Source organism: Phalacrocorax carbo, chromosome 1, assembly GCF_963921805.1.
Source record: "Phalacrocorax carbo chromosome 1, bPhaCar2.1, whole genome shotgun sequence".
Classification (NCBI taxonomy): domain Eukaryota; kingdom Metazoa; phylum Chordata; class Aves; order Suliformes; family Phalacrocoracidae; genus Phalacrocorax; species Phalacrocorax carbo.
This window is the reverse complement of record NC_087513.1, coordinates 87,656,036-87,674,664: the sequence shown is the minus strand read 5'-3', so window position 1 is coordinate 87,674,664 and position 18,629 is coordinate 87,656,036. Positions and strand designations below refer to the sequence as shown.

Sequence of the window (18,629 nt, the reverse complement as noted above, 5' to 3'; positions counted from 1 at the left end):
GGAAGATTATCTTTTTTTATCTCTGAGAAGGCGTATATTAGGATGTCAAGCCCAAATGAAGTCAAAGTGGTTTTTGTATAGGAGATATCTGAAATAATTTCTAATCGGGATATTGTTTTCTGTGAAATAATCACTGCACTGTGTTTCACAGTGTCCTATCAGCACACTTGCTGAATCTGTTCCAGTTGAGGTAGGTTTGGTAATCCAAGCCAGAGTTACTACTTGGGGCTGAAATGACTGAAATCATACCTTGATACTGTCAGTCACTGATATAACTGTCTTTCATGGTATACTTCATATTACACCTGTGTGGGTATGCATCAAACACTTTCTGTGGTGGAAGCCTGCAATCTCTTACTTGAAATTGTGTTGACTTTTCCGGTTTCTGTGGTCATGAAGCTGTGCAGCCATACATTTGGTACTGCAGTTTAAACTGTGAAAGCAATTCTGATAACTTCTCCTTATCTCTTCCCGCTCAGTGTCTCTCCCCCAGGTGGTGACTTCTCTGATCCCGTCACATCTGCTACTCTGGGCATTGTTCAGGTACGTCCCACAATGTTGCAGCTCTTCTGTCGACTTTGTTAGACTTGAAATGATTGTGCTTCAGTGCATTTGTGCCAGTGGCTGGGGTGTGAGAGCTTTGATTTGACAGAGGCAGCTCTTTAGGGTGCTTTGGAAAATGTTCCAACAGCGTAAAAGGTGACCTTATGAAATGGTCTCTGAACTGACTTGTTTGAGATCCCTTTGGAAGAGGGAGCGAAGGCAGCAATTCCTTCCAACGCTGGCTGCTCAGGAATATCCGTGTGCTTCCTGATTGCTGCCCTTTGAGCTGCACTTCAAATTTGGTTGCTCTCAGCTGACATGGAAAGTGAACCACTCTTAATAGGTGCATTGAAACCATGAAAAAAGCCTTGGAGCAGCTGACTGGGAGAAGAATGCCTTTCAACTGATTGCCCAGCCCTGGTTTGGGGAAAGGAGTTATATTTAATAGGGCTCCACTTAATTAGACTCCAGTATTGACATTGTCTTTGCTACGGCCAACTTCTCCCTCATGAGGAGTCTCAAGCTGAATAAATCTGAACTCAGCTTCAAAGATGCATTGTTTTTTGTGAAGAGTATGAGTCACTGCCATAGTTATATTAACATAAGGAAGGTTTTCTTTTTCTCTCTCTGGCTTTCATCTGAAGATTTGTGATAGCCTTTGCCATGTTGCATTTGCTCAAACTTGCTTTCTGTATTTTTTTTTTAATTGCCATCAATTATTTTTGTTTGCTTTTGATTTGGAACACTGGTTGATCTTTCTGGCTTCTGCCAGGTTTTCTGGGGCCTGGATAAGAAGCTGGCACAACGCAAGCACTTCCCCTCTGTCAACTGGCTGATAAGTTACAGCAAATACACACGTGCCCTGGATGAGTACTACGACAAGCATTTTACAGAGTTTGTCCCTCTCAGGACAAAGGCCAAAGAGATCCTACAGGAGGAAGAGGACCTTGCGGAGATTGTGCAGCTTGTGGGGAAGGTGAGTAATCAGCTGTGAGAAAGTGTGGTGTCAATGAGCAATCCTCCTTTTCCTGACAGCTAGTGGAGGCTTTTGACTGTGTCTTAGACCAGACTTGATGGATGCTGCATTGTGCAAAAAAGGCAGATGGTCACTAGATGTCAAGCTCTCCTGCCTCTAACTGTGCTTTATTCCAGGTTTCTTGCATGTTGTTTGACTTCTAATGACAAATGCTTTTTTAGATTTGATAGACCTTGGCTTGACGCTACTTCTCTTGTGTAAATTAAATTGCAGGGCATCTAACGCTGGAGTTAAGAAACTTCAATTGCTTCAGTGTTCTAGTCCTGCTGAAATGCCCTATGTTGCAACCTACAATAGTACTCCATTGGAAGTAATCTTTGTAAGAGAAATTAAGCAGACTGATCTTTTACTTTTGAAGTCATCTGAAGAGTTACAATTTATTAGAAGCCATGTTGCCAGCAGCAGAACAGAGGTGTTGGCATTTACAAGCTGGCCTGTAGACACAGAAGTGATGTCTGCTTTTTTCCTAAAAACTGGTGATTACTTGGTTTCTCTGTGGAAACCTTTGACATGACGTATGGCTCCATTTTACAGGCGTTCTTTAATTTCCTTCATTCACTTCACTGTTTTGGAGAGAAAGCTAAACTTGGACAGGAAGATTTCCCTTGAGAGCTCTCAAACGGGACCCAGTGATAACTGACAGGTGCCTAGTACATACCTGACAGTAACTTAATCCCATGGTGCTCAGAATAGCATTTACAAGTGGTGGTACTGCGTGGTAACATGTATTAACTACAGTTATTTGGAGGAATACAGTTTGGTCTGGTGCTCTCCCTATTCACTGATGTTCTAGCCCATCTGAGATTGGGCCATTCACCAGATCTGGCCTAGTAGAGCTCTCCTCTCTACATCTGTCTTCAAAGAAAAGGAAATGTGATCATAGGGTCTTCTGCAGTTTTCTATTTACAAAACCATGTTCTAAAAGACTAGTTTACAGAGCAGGGTAGAATCAGCTCCTTGGTGTGAAAGGGATATTGATAAGCCAGTGCTTGTTACTGATTACTGATTTAAATATTTACTGATTTATTAATGATTAACTATTACACATTAATTTATTAAATATTAATTAATATTAATAAGCAAGGTCTTAGTCCCATGATAGAAGTAGTGGAATTGATGCTCTTGTTCTCAGAGAGGTTATCTTCAATAGTTTCCTTCTGTCTGGGCTTGGACAATAACTGTGACAAACCTTTGGAAAGGGGGAATTGTGGAAAAACAATCAGACGTATTTTTTCTTTTTAGCTCTGAATTCTGTCAGTCTTCTCATGAAAGAAGGTCCAACCTTCCTGTCTAGAAAGCAAGCTGGGGGACTTAAAACTCATTCTGTCCCCTCTAGCCAAAGGACAGTGAAGGTAGAGTGACCTGTGGTGCCAACAGCAGCAGTGTGTAGCAGGGCTGTGGCTGTCCTGCAGAGTATGACAGGCATTGTCATCAACTCTCTACTTTTCTTGAATGCCAGACAGGGAAAGCCCGTTGGCAGCAGTGGAGGCTAGTGTCAAATCCTTAAGATTACTTATTGATCTAGCATGCTGAGACCTAGTTTTCCTTCCATGGACTCAGGGGTTGAGAAAGGTAAAAATAAACTTACCCCTTTATGTAGGAAGGTGATGTTTTAACAACCCTTGTAGCAGAGCTGTGTGCATTCTCTGTGTCTGGTGGCTTTTCTGCTATCTTAAAGGAAACTTCCTTTTGATTGTTTATCATCAGATAGACTTAAAGTAAACTTTTATCATCTGTTTGGCCCATCTCAATTTTGAAATCAATTAAATTGGCTGTTCAACAGCAGGGAGTGAGAAATAACCAAGAGAAGAATTCTGCTGGAGGTCATTTTAAGAGGGTGGGAAGAAGACAGGCACCAAAAGATAATGGTTCTTGGGCAAGATGTACAATGCCCTTGTGGATTTGAGTACTAAACTAACTGTGCCTTACTGTTCTAGGCTTCCCTAGCAGAAACAGATAAAATTACCTTGGAGGTTGCCAAGCTGATAAAAGATGACTTCTTGCAACAGAATGGATATACTCCTTACGACAGGTGAGATCTGACTGGCCAGCCTGCCCTCTTGGTCCTGTGTAGTCTGGTTTTGGATAGCTACCTTATTTGGAAACAGACTGGTGCAGAAATGAATTTTACTCACCATAAACGAATGGAAGAACTGTGCTTAGGTAGACCATCAAAGAGTGTATTCATGTTGTCTTGCCCAAGGCATGCAGGCCTTTTCCAAATGCAGTCACACCCTCTGAGTTTCTAAGGCTGTCATCTATTGTTCAGTTAGCCCATATTTCTGCAATAGCATGTCTTCCCTTCCTCCTTAGGAGGAGGAGAGGACAACTTTATTTTCACAGTCAACACTCAGTCTTCCTGTTTATTCTAGCAATGCATGGGGGACTGCAAGAATCTGCTTTCAGTTACTGTTGCATAATTCTTGAGAAAGTCTGATCCATCAAAAAACCTTACTCAATCTTTTCGCTAGTGTAATGCTTATTACACTTATTGAGAGAGCTGGCTGACATCATCGCAAGGCCACTCTCTATAATCTTCGAGAAGTCGTGGAGAACAGTGGGGTCCCAGAGGACTGGAGGAAGGCAAATGTTACCCCTATCTACAAGAAAGGCTCGAGGGAGGATCTGGGTAACTATGGGCCCATCAGCCTTACTTCAGTCCCTGGGAAACTTATGGAACGAATCATCCTGGGGGCCATCACAAGTCAAATGAAGCACGTGACTGGGAAAAGCCAACGTAGCTTCACTAAGGGCAGATCGTGCTTGACAAATCTGGTGGCCTCCTGCGACAAAGTAACTTGCCTGTTTGACATGGGGCGGGTGGTGGACATTATTTACCTGGACTTCTCCAAGGCCTTTGGTAAGGTCCCCCATGGCCTTCTCCTGGAGAAATTAATGCGTTATGGCCTAGACAAGTGGTCTGTGCAGTGGGTGGGGAATTGGCTGATGGGCCGCACCCAAAGGATGGTGGTTAATAGCTCTTTTTCAAAGTGGCAACCTGTCGCAAGTGGAGTCCCCCCGGGATCGATATTGGGCCCAATGTTATTCAACATCTTTAGAAGTGGTCTGGATAGTGGGATCAAGTGTAGCCTGATGAAGTTTGCGGATGACACCAGATGGAGTGGGGAAGTAGACACTCCAGAAGGGAGAGCCACTCTGCAGGAAGATCTGGATAGGCTGGAAGAGTGGGCCAACAAGAACCTTATGAAGTTCAACAAGGGCAAGTGTAAGGTCATGCACCTGGGAAAACATAATCTGGGAGTGCAGCACAGACTGGGATGCACCTGGCTGGAGAGCAGCTCTGTGGAAAGGGACCTGGGGGTCCTGGTGGACAGGAAGCTCAACATGAGCGAACAGTGTGCTGCTGCGGCCAAGAAGGCCGACAGGATGCTGGGTTGCATCAAAAAGGGCATCACCAGCAGAGATAAAGAAGTCATTACTGGGGTTAATTGGGCAGGTGTGCTTGTGTGCGATAGGGAAGCACAGGAAGTAGCACGATGGAGTTTGTAAATAATAATGAGGTACCTTCCATGGCAGTTAAAAGTGAAGCTTTTTGTATGTGGAGTGCTCTTGTCATAGAAACACACACTTTCCTGCGAGCAAAGAAACTTGCAGAGCTGTCAGGTCACCCCAGGCTGCCTGGAAGAGGCCTGCTCCCGTGATGGATGAAACAGGAAGGAGGAATTCCATTGGCTGCTCTGGTGTCTTCCCTTTCTCATTAGTACTGGTGCAGATTGAAATGCGAGGCTCGTACAGCGATGGTTCCTGTCGTCTCCTGTTTTGCCCAGCGTTTGGGTGCTGCTTCAGAAACCTCACTTCAGGCTGATTGTCTTAGTCTATGATTCGCCTGTTTAAAAACGTGGGACCTATTAGAGGCAGTCTCTCTCCTTTGGCAGTATGTATCAAAAATACCTGGAGTAAAGCAGGCTAGCGCTCTTTCTTTCAGGTGAGAGTTCAGAGTTGTTGTGAAAGCAGGAGCAAAGGCTTGTCCTGTTAACTGTTCCAAGGTGCCTGACATCCTTTTCTGTTCCACCAGGTTCTGCCCTTTCTACAAAACAGTGGGAATGCTTTCCAATATGATTGCGTTTTATGACATGGCACGCCGTGCTGTAGAAACCACAGCCCAGAGTGACAATAAGATCACGTGGTCCATCATCCGAGAGAACATGAGCGAAATCCTCTATAGACTTACCTCCATGAAGTTCAAGGTATGTTTGTCAGGCGCTGGGTTGCACTGCTTTTTGTGACCTTCCAGGGCCTCTGAAAGGGTGTTACTCGAAGGTGGTCATCGGTTGCCTTAGGTAAAGGTCTATCAACAGTGACTTTTTGCAATCTTTTTGAATATGCTTAAGAACTGGTTTTAGTTTGTGAGCACAGGAATGGTCGGTACAGAAATCTAGCTGGGTGATGATGGCCGCAGAGCATGGGCAACCCCACCTTCAGTAGTTCCTTTTATGTTACATATATTCATGGTAATAGTACAAGCATCTTTCCTGTTTTGGGGTTTTTGAGATGCAAGTCTGTAAAAAAAAAAATTATAAGACATTCTAAGGAGACTCTTGGCAGATAAAAGCAGCCTAAAGTTTAAATCCAGGAGTGTACTTAAAAATGATAGAAATGTTGATCAAGCTATTTAAAATAGAAGTTAAGGAAAGAAATGCTAGTCTCCTGCAGTAATGCATGATGTCCCCTGTGTTTGTCTTCGGGGCCTAAGGCAGGTAACTGGGAGGAGAGGAAAGAAGGAGTAACTTCAACGTGGGCCAAGGAGCAAACAAGTGGCTCAGAGCTTCTGCTCTATGTAACTTCAGTAGCCATCTGTTTAGAGTACAGCTTTCCTAAAACTCATCCAGCGCATGCTGGTGTAGCAGTTCCTGGTAAGACAGTAGCCTGTGATGCTAGCTGATGTTAAAGCAGCTAGGGAATATTCTCCATGAAGTTGATGCTTGTTCTGTTACAACTCTTACAAGCCTTTCAACAAGAAGTACCATAAGATAAAATTACATTTAAAATTCAGTGTTCTGGCCTGCCAAGGGATCCTGTTCCTGCAGGGTACTGGTTTGCTTCTTCAGTAAGCAGATCTGTGGTATATATTCTCAAAGTATCAAGAACATAACATGATACACTTGGGGACATGAGCCTCTCTGAGATCCGGCTATATAGAAACAGGGGAAGTAACACACTTTTTACAAACCCTGGCCACCAGAAGACATCTGGTGTACAGCAGAGCGGTGGACAGCATGGCTAAGAGAATCCAGAGGGTGAACACATGTTAAGTGGAGCCAGCCCTCTAATACAGTAATAGTTATGAAAGAAAAAATATATTTCCTGGGTAACAGTCTAAAAGGCTTAAGAATTTAAATGTCCTGCATCCTGTGGTCTGTGTACTTTGGAGAGACCATGTAGAGAAGTGCATCCACATGTGCAAGTCTCTGTGTTTCCCAAGTGCCGCAGTGACCCAGAGGAACGCAGTGCTGAGACGGGAACAGTGAAGACATTGAACAGATTTCACAGCCTAGCAGTTAATGCTGCTTGCGGGGAAGGCCTTGCAGCCCCAGAGCAAAGCTGATTGTTACATTTTTTTTGCCCTTGTCTTTCATGAAAAGTATTCTGAGAAAATGAAGCTGTACAGAGATATTTTTGAACTTGTTACGATTGCCCGAAAAGATTTTAATTGGAACTGAGTGATGTCTGAGTGAAGGCAAAGTAACTCTTGCACTTATAGGGGATGCACCCCAAAAAGTACAGCAGAGCACTTCTGAGTCACAAAGATGTGCGCTCTGTTTGGTTTCAGGATAGGAGCTGGCATTAATCACTGAGGCAGCTCTTGGATCATACAGCATTAAATAAGACCCTCAGTATTATTGAATCCTCTCCAAATCAATTGCTTTTCAAAAAGATAACCACTGCTCACAGGAAAAAAAAATTTCTCTGTCTAGTATCCATTCTGCCTTGCTTACTGAACATGGAAGGAGAATGAGATTTAAACCTTGCGGCTGATGGTGGGACAGACAGGAGGCAGAGATGGAGCTATAATGCCTGTCCTGCAGTTAGCAAGTTCTAATCCTGAGGTCGAGAAATTGCAGCCCTGGCAAAGCAGGGTCGTCTGAAGTACCCGAGTCTTTTCCTGACAGATCAGTCCATTTGCTGTGTTGTCTTCCAGGACCCTGTGAAAGATGGTGAAACAAAAATCAAGGCGGACTATGCTCAGCTGTTTGAGGATATGCAGAACGCATTTCGCAGTCTGGAAGACTAGGCTCGACTTCTGCGACCACTCCAGTTTGTCCTCTCAATTCCTCATCTCAACTCCTCTGCTTCCCTACCTTACAAGAATGATGCAACAGTACTTGAGTTGATAAATAGCCCTATGTTTTCCCTGTTCATACTCAGAGAGTGTCCCTACAAAACATTCCTTTTCGTTTGCGTTTGGCATTGCTTTGTGTGTCTGAAATGGTGAGTGATGTGTGAATGGGCCTGGCTGAGTGAGGAAATGCTGTTGTACACTTCTAGGGTGGGAAAAATTTCACCTTGCATCTCCCAGCTCTCTTGGTAACCCATCTTTCACCTTGGGATGTAACCAGTTGAGCTGTATCGTCAGAGGAGGTGTAGATCTTAATGCAGTCACGCAGTACCTTCTGAGCTGGCAGTAGTAAGGGCACTTTGCTAAGTGACTATTATGATGTAGAACTCCCTATTCTCAAACAGAATTTTTGACCGTATTCTGATGCAACATTGATACAACCAAAAATTCTTCACTGCTCTGTCCCTTCTGCAACCCTTAGCTGAGTCTCTTGGTATTGAAATGTGGTAGTTCTGGATCTCTCCAAGAAGGGACTAACTAGAAGATGAGCACATACAAGCAGCCAATATACTCTTGTACACTGGAGAAGTAGAATTTTATTTTCCTACTTAATACAATTAGGACTGTTGGACTTGGCATCAGCTAAAATCAAAGCCATAGGTGCTCAGCTTCCAGCAGAATTTAACCTTCTTGCCTCCCACTCACCCCCCTAAAATTTCACAGCACTCAGCTGCTTTAGTTTGTGAAACTTGTGACTGCTACCGTGTACTGCAGGACACGTGGCATCACTGTAACTTGCTACACATGCGTGGTCTAGGAATTACAGTCCTTCCTCGGTGGTGCTCTGTCTGCTGGCACAGTTACCTCCCAGTGCGATGCCCAGGTCGCCCTAAGGCAGGCGTGTGCTTAACCTTCGTCCTTCACCTGTGCTCGTGTGGCCTGTTTGGCAGCAGCACAGAAGGTCCCCAGTTCTCATGTAGGGAGAATGTGTGATGCTACACTTATGGGGGCAGGGGATGAACAGGGGGAAGGTTGAGAAAACGTACAAAATATATTTACTCCTGCCTTATTATGATGCAAGAGAAACCAGTGACTCTGATCTTCTGCGCTGTGCTCTGGAAGCACTGTCAAGCAGCCGAAAACTGCTGTGTCTTGGGCTTGTTTGTGGGCAAAACTAGTATGAGGTGAGGAATGAGCATTAGAGCAGCCTTCCTGTCAAACTCCAGGAGCCCAGCACTCGCACCATTGCTGTGGAGTGAGAGGGAGAAAAATGCTGGTACCGTCTCCAGCCATTGCCTCTCGCTCGTGTCAGGTGGTATCCAGCACTGCTTTGTCCTGCCGCCCTCTGTGCCCAGCTGGCTTCCAGCTGACATCTATGGCTTTGTTATGGTCACGAAACAGTAACCCTTGTAGGCGACACCGTGCTAGTGGCGTGGCTGTGCAAGCGTTAATTCTGCACCAAAGTATTTCCACCAGCTGCCAGCATTGAACGGTAGGGATGCAAAGGCATCTCACGCCACGGACCAAATGCTGCTGCTTCCATTAGTCAGGACTTGCTGTTTGTCAGGGAGAGCTGACTGAGAGGGGTTAACTATTCGTGGTTCTCCCAAAAGAAACTACTCCTCCAGCTGATACTCTGGTAGTGAATGGTTAAGTTTACAGCTCACTAAACTTTCAGTGTATGCTGCTTATTTTACCAATGAGCATGTGTGAATGAGTAGCCACCATCCAAGCCCTTGCTGGATTCCTCATCGTTCGTACCCTTCACCACTGTACTATGTAGCATTTCATGCTAGAAACCAGATGTTCTTATCTCTTTAAATAGAGGATGTTATAAACTTTACAGATGTCTAAGATAATGCAGTTCTAATATTTATTGTGCTGTATCTGGCCCTGAAGTGTGACCAGTTCAAGGTTTCATATCTATTTTTGTCTTTTTTTTTTGTTTTGTTTTGTGTCTGTTTTCAGTGTTGAGATTCTGATGTTCACTCTGTCCTGCAAGTCTTCCCTCTGCAGCCATGGGAGGAATGAAAAGATGGGCAGAACCCCACCACCAACTTTCTTGTATATTTCATAATGTATGTTGCTGGCAATTGTGTTTTAAAAAAAAAAAAGTTTAAGTCAATGAGAATAAAATGGATTTAAAGTAGGTCTTTCTGTCCTGTTTCCTTCTGTCAATCCAAACCTGTACCACAGTGGTGTGCACAGCACACTGCACTTCCTTAAAATCTTACTTCATTTTAGGGATCTCTCTAAAATTGTAAGCAGCACTGGGGCAGGGACAATTTTACTTCTGTTCTCCCATTCCAGTGCAGTTTACATCATCTCCTCAGGTATCACATGAAAGGAAGAGTTATAGCATAGTAAATATTCTTGGGAGTAGAGATTTTTAGGACTCCTTTTATTGTAATACAAGTGTGAACTTGCCTTTCACTGCCAGTAGCTGCCGCGTGTGCTAATGCAACAATTGTAATTGTAGCATTTGATGGCACTTGGCTAAGCCTTAAAATGTTTCTGTGCCACATCCCTTGTGTTGTGGAATACACCTCCTAAAATCTCAGCTGTGTGTTTCAGACAAATGGATTTGAACTTCTGGATCGGAAGATAATCAGCACTGCTGTGACCACAGCCTGAAAGGAACATGTTACCAATCTTTTTAAATAAGGAGATGAGACCTGCTGTAAATAGCAACAGATGAAGTAAGAACATACTAAAAACCTCATATTCAGGAATTTTTGTACATATTTGACCACTGCGTAACACCTCTTTGAAAGAAGTGTTTGCTATTTTTTAGATGTATGCGTATATATATGAGAGATACAGAAAGCTTGAATAGAGCAGATGTTCAAATAATTCCTCTGCATTACAAAGGGGTGGAAGTCACAAGCTCACTCCTGGCAGCCACACACTAGCCAGCACTTCTCTGTGGACGTTAGGAAATCCATCGAGGGAAGGGATGGGTTCACGTTTTGGCAGCTTGGAAGTTGCCAACTGGCAGTGTCCTCGCTTCGTCCACTCGACTTTTGTGAATCTGGAAGGCAGGTGTCACCCAGCGGCCGCAGGAACACTGCTCACCCCGCCAGCTGAAGGAGCCCAGCTTTGACGTGCATTTGGGACACAGAAGCTGCAAGGAAAACACAAGACCTGCTCTAAGGCGCATGCAGATGTAGTTCTATTTAAAATGTACTTCTAGGATACATTAAATTGTGGGCACTTGTGCTGAGCCAGCTCCTTCCCTCCTAACGTTTCACAGAAGGGGCTGAAAAACAGGCAAAAGAAGCTAAACTGGCATGGCTGCTGTGCCCTGGGGTGTAGCAGAAAGCTGTGTTGGCAGAAGGGAGGGGGTAGAAACGCAGCTGCTCGGAGCTGCTGTGGTTCTGGGACCATTTTGCCAGTTTCTTAAACTCCAGAAAGTCTCAGTCAGCCTGAGACCGCACCAGGTTTTAAGTCGCAGAAACTTTCTCATACTAAAAACAAACAGCAGATTAACCCTGTCCCTGGCTAGTATTCTCCATCCAACAAGATTACCAGTTCATTTCCCTACAAAAGGATATTTAACATTTAATAATCTGTCCATAACCTGCAAAATTCAGGTAAGAAAGGCTGGGAGGCCTAGGCCCCTGTATGGGGGCCTTCACATGGGGGAACAGAAACTGTTCTGCATTTGCACAAAAAAAACCAAAACCAAAACACATCACCCAAAGACTAAAGCGCGTGCTCCCCTTCACCTGTCCTTCCATTACTCCAAGCAATGCTGGCTCCATCCACTGCACAGGCTCAGTGAAGTAAGAGGTACACTTTTCACGCCTGTCACCACAAAGCGGAGCAGAGCCCGTTATCCTCTTGTGGGCAAAGGCTGTCGGTCCACTTCCTTCCGTGTGGGACAAAATGCTGGAGCTACGGAACAGCGCGCGCCTGCCCTCCACAACAGAGGGGGGAAGAGAAGTAAAATAGTTGTTGGGGTTTTTTATACCGGGGAAAGCTACAGACAATAGAAAACAGGGATGTGGACATCTTGACGGTAAGTAATTAAGCGGGATTACAAATCCTACATTTTTTTAATTTAGTCTAGAAGGTCAGCAGGCACTGATTCTGCTCAGGGTCGCTTAACAAATCTAGTAATTTGTGTAGTTTTTGGCACTGCCCCACAGCGGTATGCTGTCTTTTGTATAGATATATTTTTAAACAGTCCCTGCCTACTAAAACTTTAAATCTACGCTCATGTACTTGAAGAAAGCTACACCTAGGAATAGCAGGATTATTCAATTTCACTTTAAGCAACCCATAAAAGGTGGCTGGAATGCAGTAAACCCCAAAAATCTACAAGAAGTTTATTCTGGACAAACTGATTGTCACAGACAAACTAGAAGTTATGGTTTCAGAGCGAGCAACTTCACAGAGCCAGGGAAAATTATGCCTGTCTATAGAACATGGCAGGCTAGGCTGCACAATGCTGCACAACTTCAAGGAACAAAAGTTTTGTATATTGTAAGATACTTTTGTCTTTTAGTGGCGTATGCTATATGGAAACTTGGGGAAGAGCTCATCCTTGTCCTGACAATAATGACATGCCCATTGGTTTACACAGGCTATTTTTCTCTTGAGTCAGTTTCAAAATTACATTTAATGAAGAAACATAAAAGGTTCAATACCTGCATTTCCTGCACCTGTAGAGAACCTCTCTGTCTGGAGTTTGACACATACTGGTTGGATCAACAGCAAAGAATTCTCGGGGCAAGTCTTGAAGTTCTGCAGAGGGGTCAGTACAAAGCTGTGAATCAAATCAATGCAGCCACACTGCATTTCTGTGGGACAAGACAGCACTGCGCCTTTGCCCCAGTCATGGCATGCAGAAGCCACTTTCTTCGCATTCGTTTGTCCACGCACCAATTCCATTAGATAAGCTGAAAATGAAAAAGCCTCATCCCACCACACCTAAGACTGGGATTCACTTAATGCAAGGAACTGCGATCTAGACTTTGGCCTTAGCAACGGTAAAATACTTGCATTTTGCTTTATGTTTTCATTTAAGTAGAAAGTAAAGGCAGAGGAGGAGTTAGGCAAGTTCTGCCAATCTTTTAGCGCACATACAGAAAGTCAGCTTATGAATAGGAACTGCTAAGGTGAATGACACATAAATGGAGAGGGCACTGTCATGCTGAGTATGCAACACAGATATTGCAAAAGAGCTACAGATTATTCTATCATAAAATTTCATATACGCAGGCATATCTACTACAGTCAACCTTTTGCAAATTAAGGTATGAAAGTTTACATCATACCTGGACTTCAACTCAGTTTTGCATTTGTTGTTTTTATCTTTTAAATTCTGTTGACTTCTTTTTAAAGGATGTTAAGTTTGCCTAGCCAGGTACATAAAAATCAGAAAACATATCAAACTGATCTTTACCATTTCTGTATTTTGCTAATGAGAACCGTTCCTTATGGAACAGTGCCTCAAAGACACTTTTTTCCCCACTGAAGAGTTACAATTCTCTAGACTCAGTACGATGCAAGCGTTCGCCTAGCCAACTCGAGGCTGGGCTGCTTTGAGGCCAATACTCAAAGCCGAGCACCTCACACAGGGCCTTCTGTGTTCCCTTCAGGACAGACCAGTCCCACCCGGGGCCACCCCCCCTCCCGGAGACCCCGGGACACCGCTCCGAGCACCCGCCCCAGCCCGAGGGCGGCGCTCCCGGGCGAGGCCGGCTCCGCCGCTCACCGGGGTACCTCTCCGTCAGCATCTGCAGCCGGTACCGCTTGTAGAGGGCGCTGCTGCTGTCCACGGCGCAGCCCATGGCCTCGTAGAGCTTCAGCTGCCCCTGGAAACCCGGGTTCACGCTAGGCGGGGGCGAGAGGAGAGCGGGGTGAGGGGGGCGCCGGGCGGGGAGCGCGGGAGGGAAGGCGGGGAGCGGGGACCCACTCGGCGTCGGGTTTGGCGGCCCTGACAGCGGCGTAGGCCTCCTCCCAGCCGAGCCCCTCCGTCTTCATGAGGTAGGCGGTCACCACGGCCACGCTGCGGCTCACCCCGGCCTGGCTGCAAGGCAAGCGCAGGACAGGCCGTCAGGAGCGCCGCCCGGGGGGGGACACGGCCGGACCCCCGCCGCCCCGGCCCTCACCAGCGGACGAGGGCGGCGCCGCCGCCCGCCCGCGCCGCGCCGATGAAGGCGGCGCAGTCGTCTAGTCGGCTCAGCAGGTCGGCGCCGGCCTCGTCCCGCGCTCGCACGTGCATGGTCCGCAGCCCCGGCACCGCCAGCGGCGGCTCCTCCGCGTCCACCGTCAGCACGGCCACCACCCCCGCCGCCGCCAGAGACTCCGGGGACGAGCACGACTCCGCGCCACCCACGTAGAGCCCCGGCAGTACCGGCACCATCCCGCCTCCCCGGCAACCCGCCGCCGCCGCCATGTCCACAGCCTCGCCCGCGGCTAGGCAGAGCGCCGCCCCCAACATGGCGGACTGCGGCTGCCGCTCCCAACATGGCGCCCAGACTCACGCTGGCGCGGCTACCATGGAGACGGCGGGGGCCGCCTTGTCGACCTCCCGCGGGCCTGGCCCGGGCCCCGGCCCCGCCAGCAGGGGCCAGCCGGGAGCCGCCCGGAGAGGGCGACAGGGCCGGTGTGTTTTGTGGCTGTGTGTGTGTTTGGGGGGTGTCACCCATGGACCGCCCCGCAGGGTCTGCAGCGATGGCAGCTCTCGAGGACCCTGCTGGGCACCGCCGCAGGCCGGCATCCTTGACAGGCATGAGGCACCTGGGAACTGATGTCGGGGCACTACTTTCCTTTTCCCTTACCAGAATTCAAGTAATAATTTCCATAACAATCCTCACACATTTGTGAGTGCCAGTGCAATTTTCTCCTCCCTACATCCACAAGTGTCTGTCTCACCTCGTCCTTTTTAAAATCGAGGGGTCTCCCACCTCCCTCTCCTGTCTCCTTCCTAATGCTCAGAAAACAAATGCATATCATTAAAGAATCTCCCAATATGTTGTGATTAAAATCCCATTTTTTTTTAATTAATCTTGTGGTTTTGAGGCCCTCATTTGCTACTGTTTGTGTGTTTGACAATTTTCTTTTTTTACTTTGGAGATGAGGTAGAATTGACTCTCCAACACTCTCAGAGTGGTTCTCTAGAAACTGGTTTCTTCTGTGTGGAGTCAGTGGGCTGGTCTTCCGAGACGGGTGTCTGGAGCTTGCTCCAGTGCAGCCTCCAGTGGGGGTTAGAATAGGTACAGATAGATCAGAGGTGAGCACCACAGGAAAACCCAACGTCTGAACTTCCAGTTCCCATTTCTGCTGTCCTACTCCTTTGAGTAGTCCTGTGATGCCAATTGCAAGCAAGGTGCAGAAAGGAAGCCTAGAGGAGCAGTTATCTGGGAAGTCTGCGAAAGCCACACCAGGATCCAGATTAGTGGCTGTGAATCACTGGCTTGGAGGTTAAAACAGAGCTTTAAACAAGACTTGAAGGGGGAGAGGGATAACATCAGGCTTGCCCGTGACAAGCTGGGGGATGACACGCAGAGGTTAGAGGGACAGGGTGCTAGCAAGGGCCCTCAGCCCAAAGCTCTGAGAGGTGCTGGCTGCACTGGAGCACAGCTGGAGTCTTAGAGATGAGCCAGGGACTCCTGAGCTAATAGGAGACAACAGGGAAACACCAGTGAAATACCTGAAAGGAATTAAGGGGTGCTCCTCTAAGAAGGTGACATGGCCGACAAGCCCAGCTGAAGTGCCACTACACCAATGCACACAGTATGGGCAACAAACAGGAGGAATTGGAAGCCACTGTGCTGCTAGAAAGCTATGACTTAGCTGCCATTACTGAAACTTAGTGGGACGAATCCAATGATTGGAGTGTGGCTATCAATGGCTACAGGCTGTTCAGAATGGATGGGCAAGGAAGGAAGGGCAGAGCTGTTCCCGTCTACACTAAGAAATGGATGGAGTGTGAAGAGCTGTCTCTGAAAAATAGCCGTGAGCAGCTTGAAAGCTTATGGGTGAGAATCAGAGACTAAGGCAACAAAGGGAACCTTGTGGTTGGTGTCTACTACAGGCTGCCTGATCAAAGGGGGCCTGTGGACGAAGTCTTCTTAATCCAGCTACAGAAGGCATCATGCTCGCAGGCTCTCATCCTGCTGGGGGACCTCCACCACCCTGACATCTGCTGGAAAAGTAGCAAGGTGAGCTATAGGCAATCCAGGAGATTCCTGGAATGCATTGAGGATGACTCATTAAGCCAGGTAATAGACAGCCCTACCAGAGGGGATGCGATATTGGACCTGTTGGTCACCAATGCAGGTGAGCTAATCGGTGACAACAAGACTGGAGGCAGCCTGGGCTGCAGTGTTCATGCATTGGTGGAGTTTGCAGTTCTGAGGAGTATGAGTCAGCATGGCTTCACCAAGGGCAAGTCCTGCCTGACCAACCTAGTGGCCTCCTGTGATGGAATGACTACATCAGTGGACCAGGGAAGAGCTACAGATATCATCTATCCGGACCTCTGTAAGGCCTTTGACACAGTCCCCTACAGCATCCTTCTCTCTAAACTGGGGAGATATGGATTTGATGGGTGGACTGTTTGGTGCATAAGGAATTGGTTGGATGGTCACACCCAGAGGGTAGTGGTCAACGGCTCAATGTCCAGATGGAGACCGGTGATGAGTGGTGTCCCTCAAGGGTCCATACTGGGACCAGTACTGTTTAATATCTTCATCAGTGACATAGGCAGTGGGATTGAGCACACCCTCAGCAAGTTTGCAGACCACACCAAGCTGAGTGGTGCGGTTGACATGCCTGAAGGACAGGATGTCATCCAGAGGGACCTGGACAAGCTTGAGAAGTGGGCCTGTGTGAACTTCATGAGGTTCAACAAGGCCAAGTGCAAGGTCCTGCACCTGGGTCAGGGCAACCCCCAATATCAATATAGGCTGGGTGATGTAGGGATTGAGTGCAGCCCTGTGGAGAAAGACTTGGGGTTACTGGGGGACGAAAAGCTGAACACGAGCCGATAATGTGTGCTTGCAGTCCAGAAGGTCAACTGTATCCTGGGCTGCATCAAGAGAAGCACGGCCAGCAGGTCGAGGGAGGTGATTCTACCACTCTGCTGAAATTTTTTACAATGAGGCTGGTGAAACACTGGAACAGGTTGCCCAGAGAGGTAGTGGAGGCCCCATCCCTGGGAACATTCAGAGTCAGGTTGGATGGGGCTCTGAGCAGTCTGATCTAGTTGAAGATGTCCCGTTCATTGCAGGGGGGTTGGACTAGATGACCTTTAAAGGTCCCTTCCAACCCAAACCATTCTATGACTCTGTGACGAAAACCAAACAGCAGGGCTGTGAGGAGCCTTCATTTCCTGTGCAGTCCCTGGCTGCTTTGTAGGATGGTCACTGCGAGCAGGATTCTCCATCTGAGTCGAGTTTGCCTACAGCAAATCAAACACACAGAATTCTGCTGGGAAATGCATCAGCTTGCTGCTAAGGTCTGTTACACAGCCACATCCACCTAAGTGGGAGCGCAGCTGGCACACAGAAGAAAGCTGACAGCAGTTAGCCTTAGCTCTAGACTGAGGCTTCTCATTCAGGACTCAAAGTGCAAAGCACCTGTTTAATGTCACAGGTTTTGCATCCCTCTGAACCTTTTTTGTTATGCACATTACGAACCAGTTACACGACCCATTGCAACCTAAACTGGAAGCCAGACCAAATAATTCCTTACTGGCTTCATTTGAAACATCTGAATAGGCTCTTGCTGCTGAAAGTCCAATGTCTGGTGCAGCTTGAAAACTGCCCCACTCCTCTGTTTTATAGTAGCTCTCATGCAACGAGTAGATTTTGAACTGCAAAACAGGAATTGTAATTAAATCTGGATTTTTATTCTGATCTCTTACTGTTAACTAAGCTATGACTTGCATGCAGCACTGAGATTGATGCAATGTAGAGAAGAGGCATCATATCTTCTGGTAATCTTCCTTGATTCTGAGGTTTGTTACATGTGACACCACAGAAGACTATGGAGCAATGCAGAAATCTTGGTATCGCCACTTTTTTTCTGCCCATCATAAGGTTCAGGTCTGTTCTAAGGCAAAAGGAGACAGAACACTCACTTTTCATCCCATAGGTAAGGATACTCTCCCTTAGCTCTTAGCAGGACGCCTGTACAAAACATTACCACCCAACACATCACCAGCCTCAGCTTTTCCTTCTTGTCTCCAAAGACCCCAGAGCTTCATTTCCTCCTCAAGCCTTTTTGTCCAAAGGGATCTCTACTGCGTAGCTGCAAGTTTAACGCAGCACAGGCCAGGCTTTGCAAGTTTCTGAGCAGAGGTAAAATGTCAGTTTTCATTAGAAAGAGCTACGGTAAAGCTATTTCCTCATGTGGGACGTGTAACCTTACCCTACCTCCCCTGTATGAGGTAAGAGAGCCTCAAAGCCCTAATCATCTGTCACTGGGAGGACTGCTGTAGCCAGCTCTGTGCAAGATAGCTGTAGGCAAAGCTGTTGCAAAAACTGTCTCAGGGGCCTCCTGGATCCTTGCAGGATGCCAGCTGGCCATGGAGAGGGTGAGACCGGCAGTCACCCCAGACTTGATAGGGCAAGATAGAGATCTGGTACGAAGAGAGATTGTTATTCCTTTCCTGCAGGAGAGGTGGTCAGAGCTGGGGCGCTGGGGAGCAGCTGTCACACCACAGAAGGGATGGGCCACCACAGAGATCCTGCTGAGGATGCTACCCGTGCACTCGTCGAGGACTCCCTCACCACT

The 18,629-nt window shown here is 47.0% G+C and overlaps 2 protein-coding genes across 5 annotated transcripts in view; one reads left to right on the top strand and one right to left on the bottom strand.

The window, feature by feature from the left end:
- The window catches only part of ATP6V1A (ATPase H+ transporting V1 subunit A), a 32,177-nt gene extending 22,151 nt beyond the window's left edge, over positions 1-10,026 (top strand). For 3 of the 4 annotated variants that reach the window (XM_064465312.1, XM_064465297.1, XM_009503451.2), the window contains exons 11-15: positions 480-543; positions 1,316-1,519; positions 3,517-3,611; positions 5,616-5,787; positions 7,740-10,026. In XM_064465312.1, coding sequence (XP_064321382.1) covers positions 480-543; positions 1,316-1,519; positions 3,517-3,611; positions 5,616-5,787; positions 7,740-7,832 — 628 coding nt within the window. In that variant the 3' untranslated portion in view covers positions 7,833-10,026. The remainder of the gene's footprint in view (positions 1-479; positions 544-1,315; positions 1,520-3,516; positions 3,612-5,615; positions 5,788-7,739) is intronic. The other variant, XM_064465321.1, reaches the window with a different exon arrangement.
- Positions 10,027-10,572: 546 nt separating this feature from the next.
- DUSP12 (dual specificity phosphatase 12) lies at positions 10,573-14,325 on the bottom strand. The gene is made up of 6 exons (XM_064465332.1): positions 13,997-14,325; positions 13,801-13,914; positions 13,600-13,718; positions 12,530-12,626; positions 11,606-11,792; positions 10,573-11,001 (listed from the first exon to the last, which is right to left on the bottom strand). Exons 1-6 carry the CDS (start codon positions 14,281-14,283, stop codon positions 10,840-10,842), a joined length of 966 nt encoding a protein of 321 aa, XP_064321402.1. The 5' UTR covers positions 14,284-14,325; the 3' UTR covers positions 10,573-10,839.
- Positions 14,326-18,629: the final 4,304 nt, after the last annotated feature.

Bases quoted from the DNA above. Each gene is read 5' to 3' on its own strand.
- DUSP12 (XM_064465332.1), bottom strand. From the start codon at position 14,283: ATGGCGGCGGCGGCGGGTTGCCGGGGAGGCGGGATGGTGCCGGTACTG. The intron at 13,915-13,996 runs GTGAGGGCCGGG...CTTGCCTTGCAG, and splicing joins GGCGCCGCCCTCGTCCGCTG to CCAGGCCGGGGTGAGCCGCA. The intron at 12,627-13,599 runs GTGAGCGGCGGA...ACCCCTCTGCAG, and splicing joins GCTGACGGAGAGGTACCCCG to AACTTCAAGACTTGCCCCGA.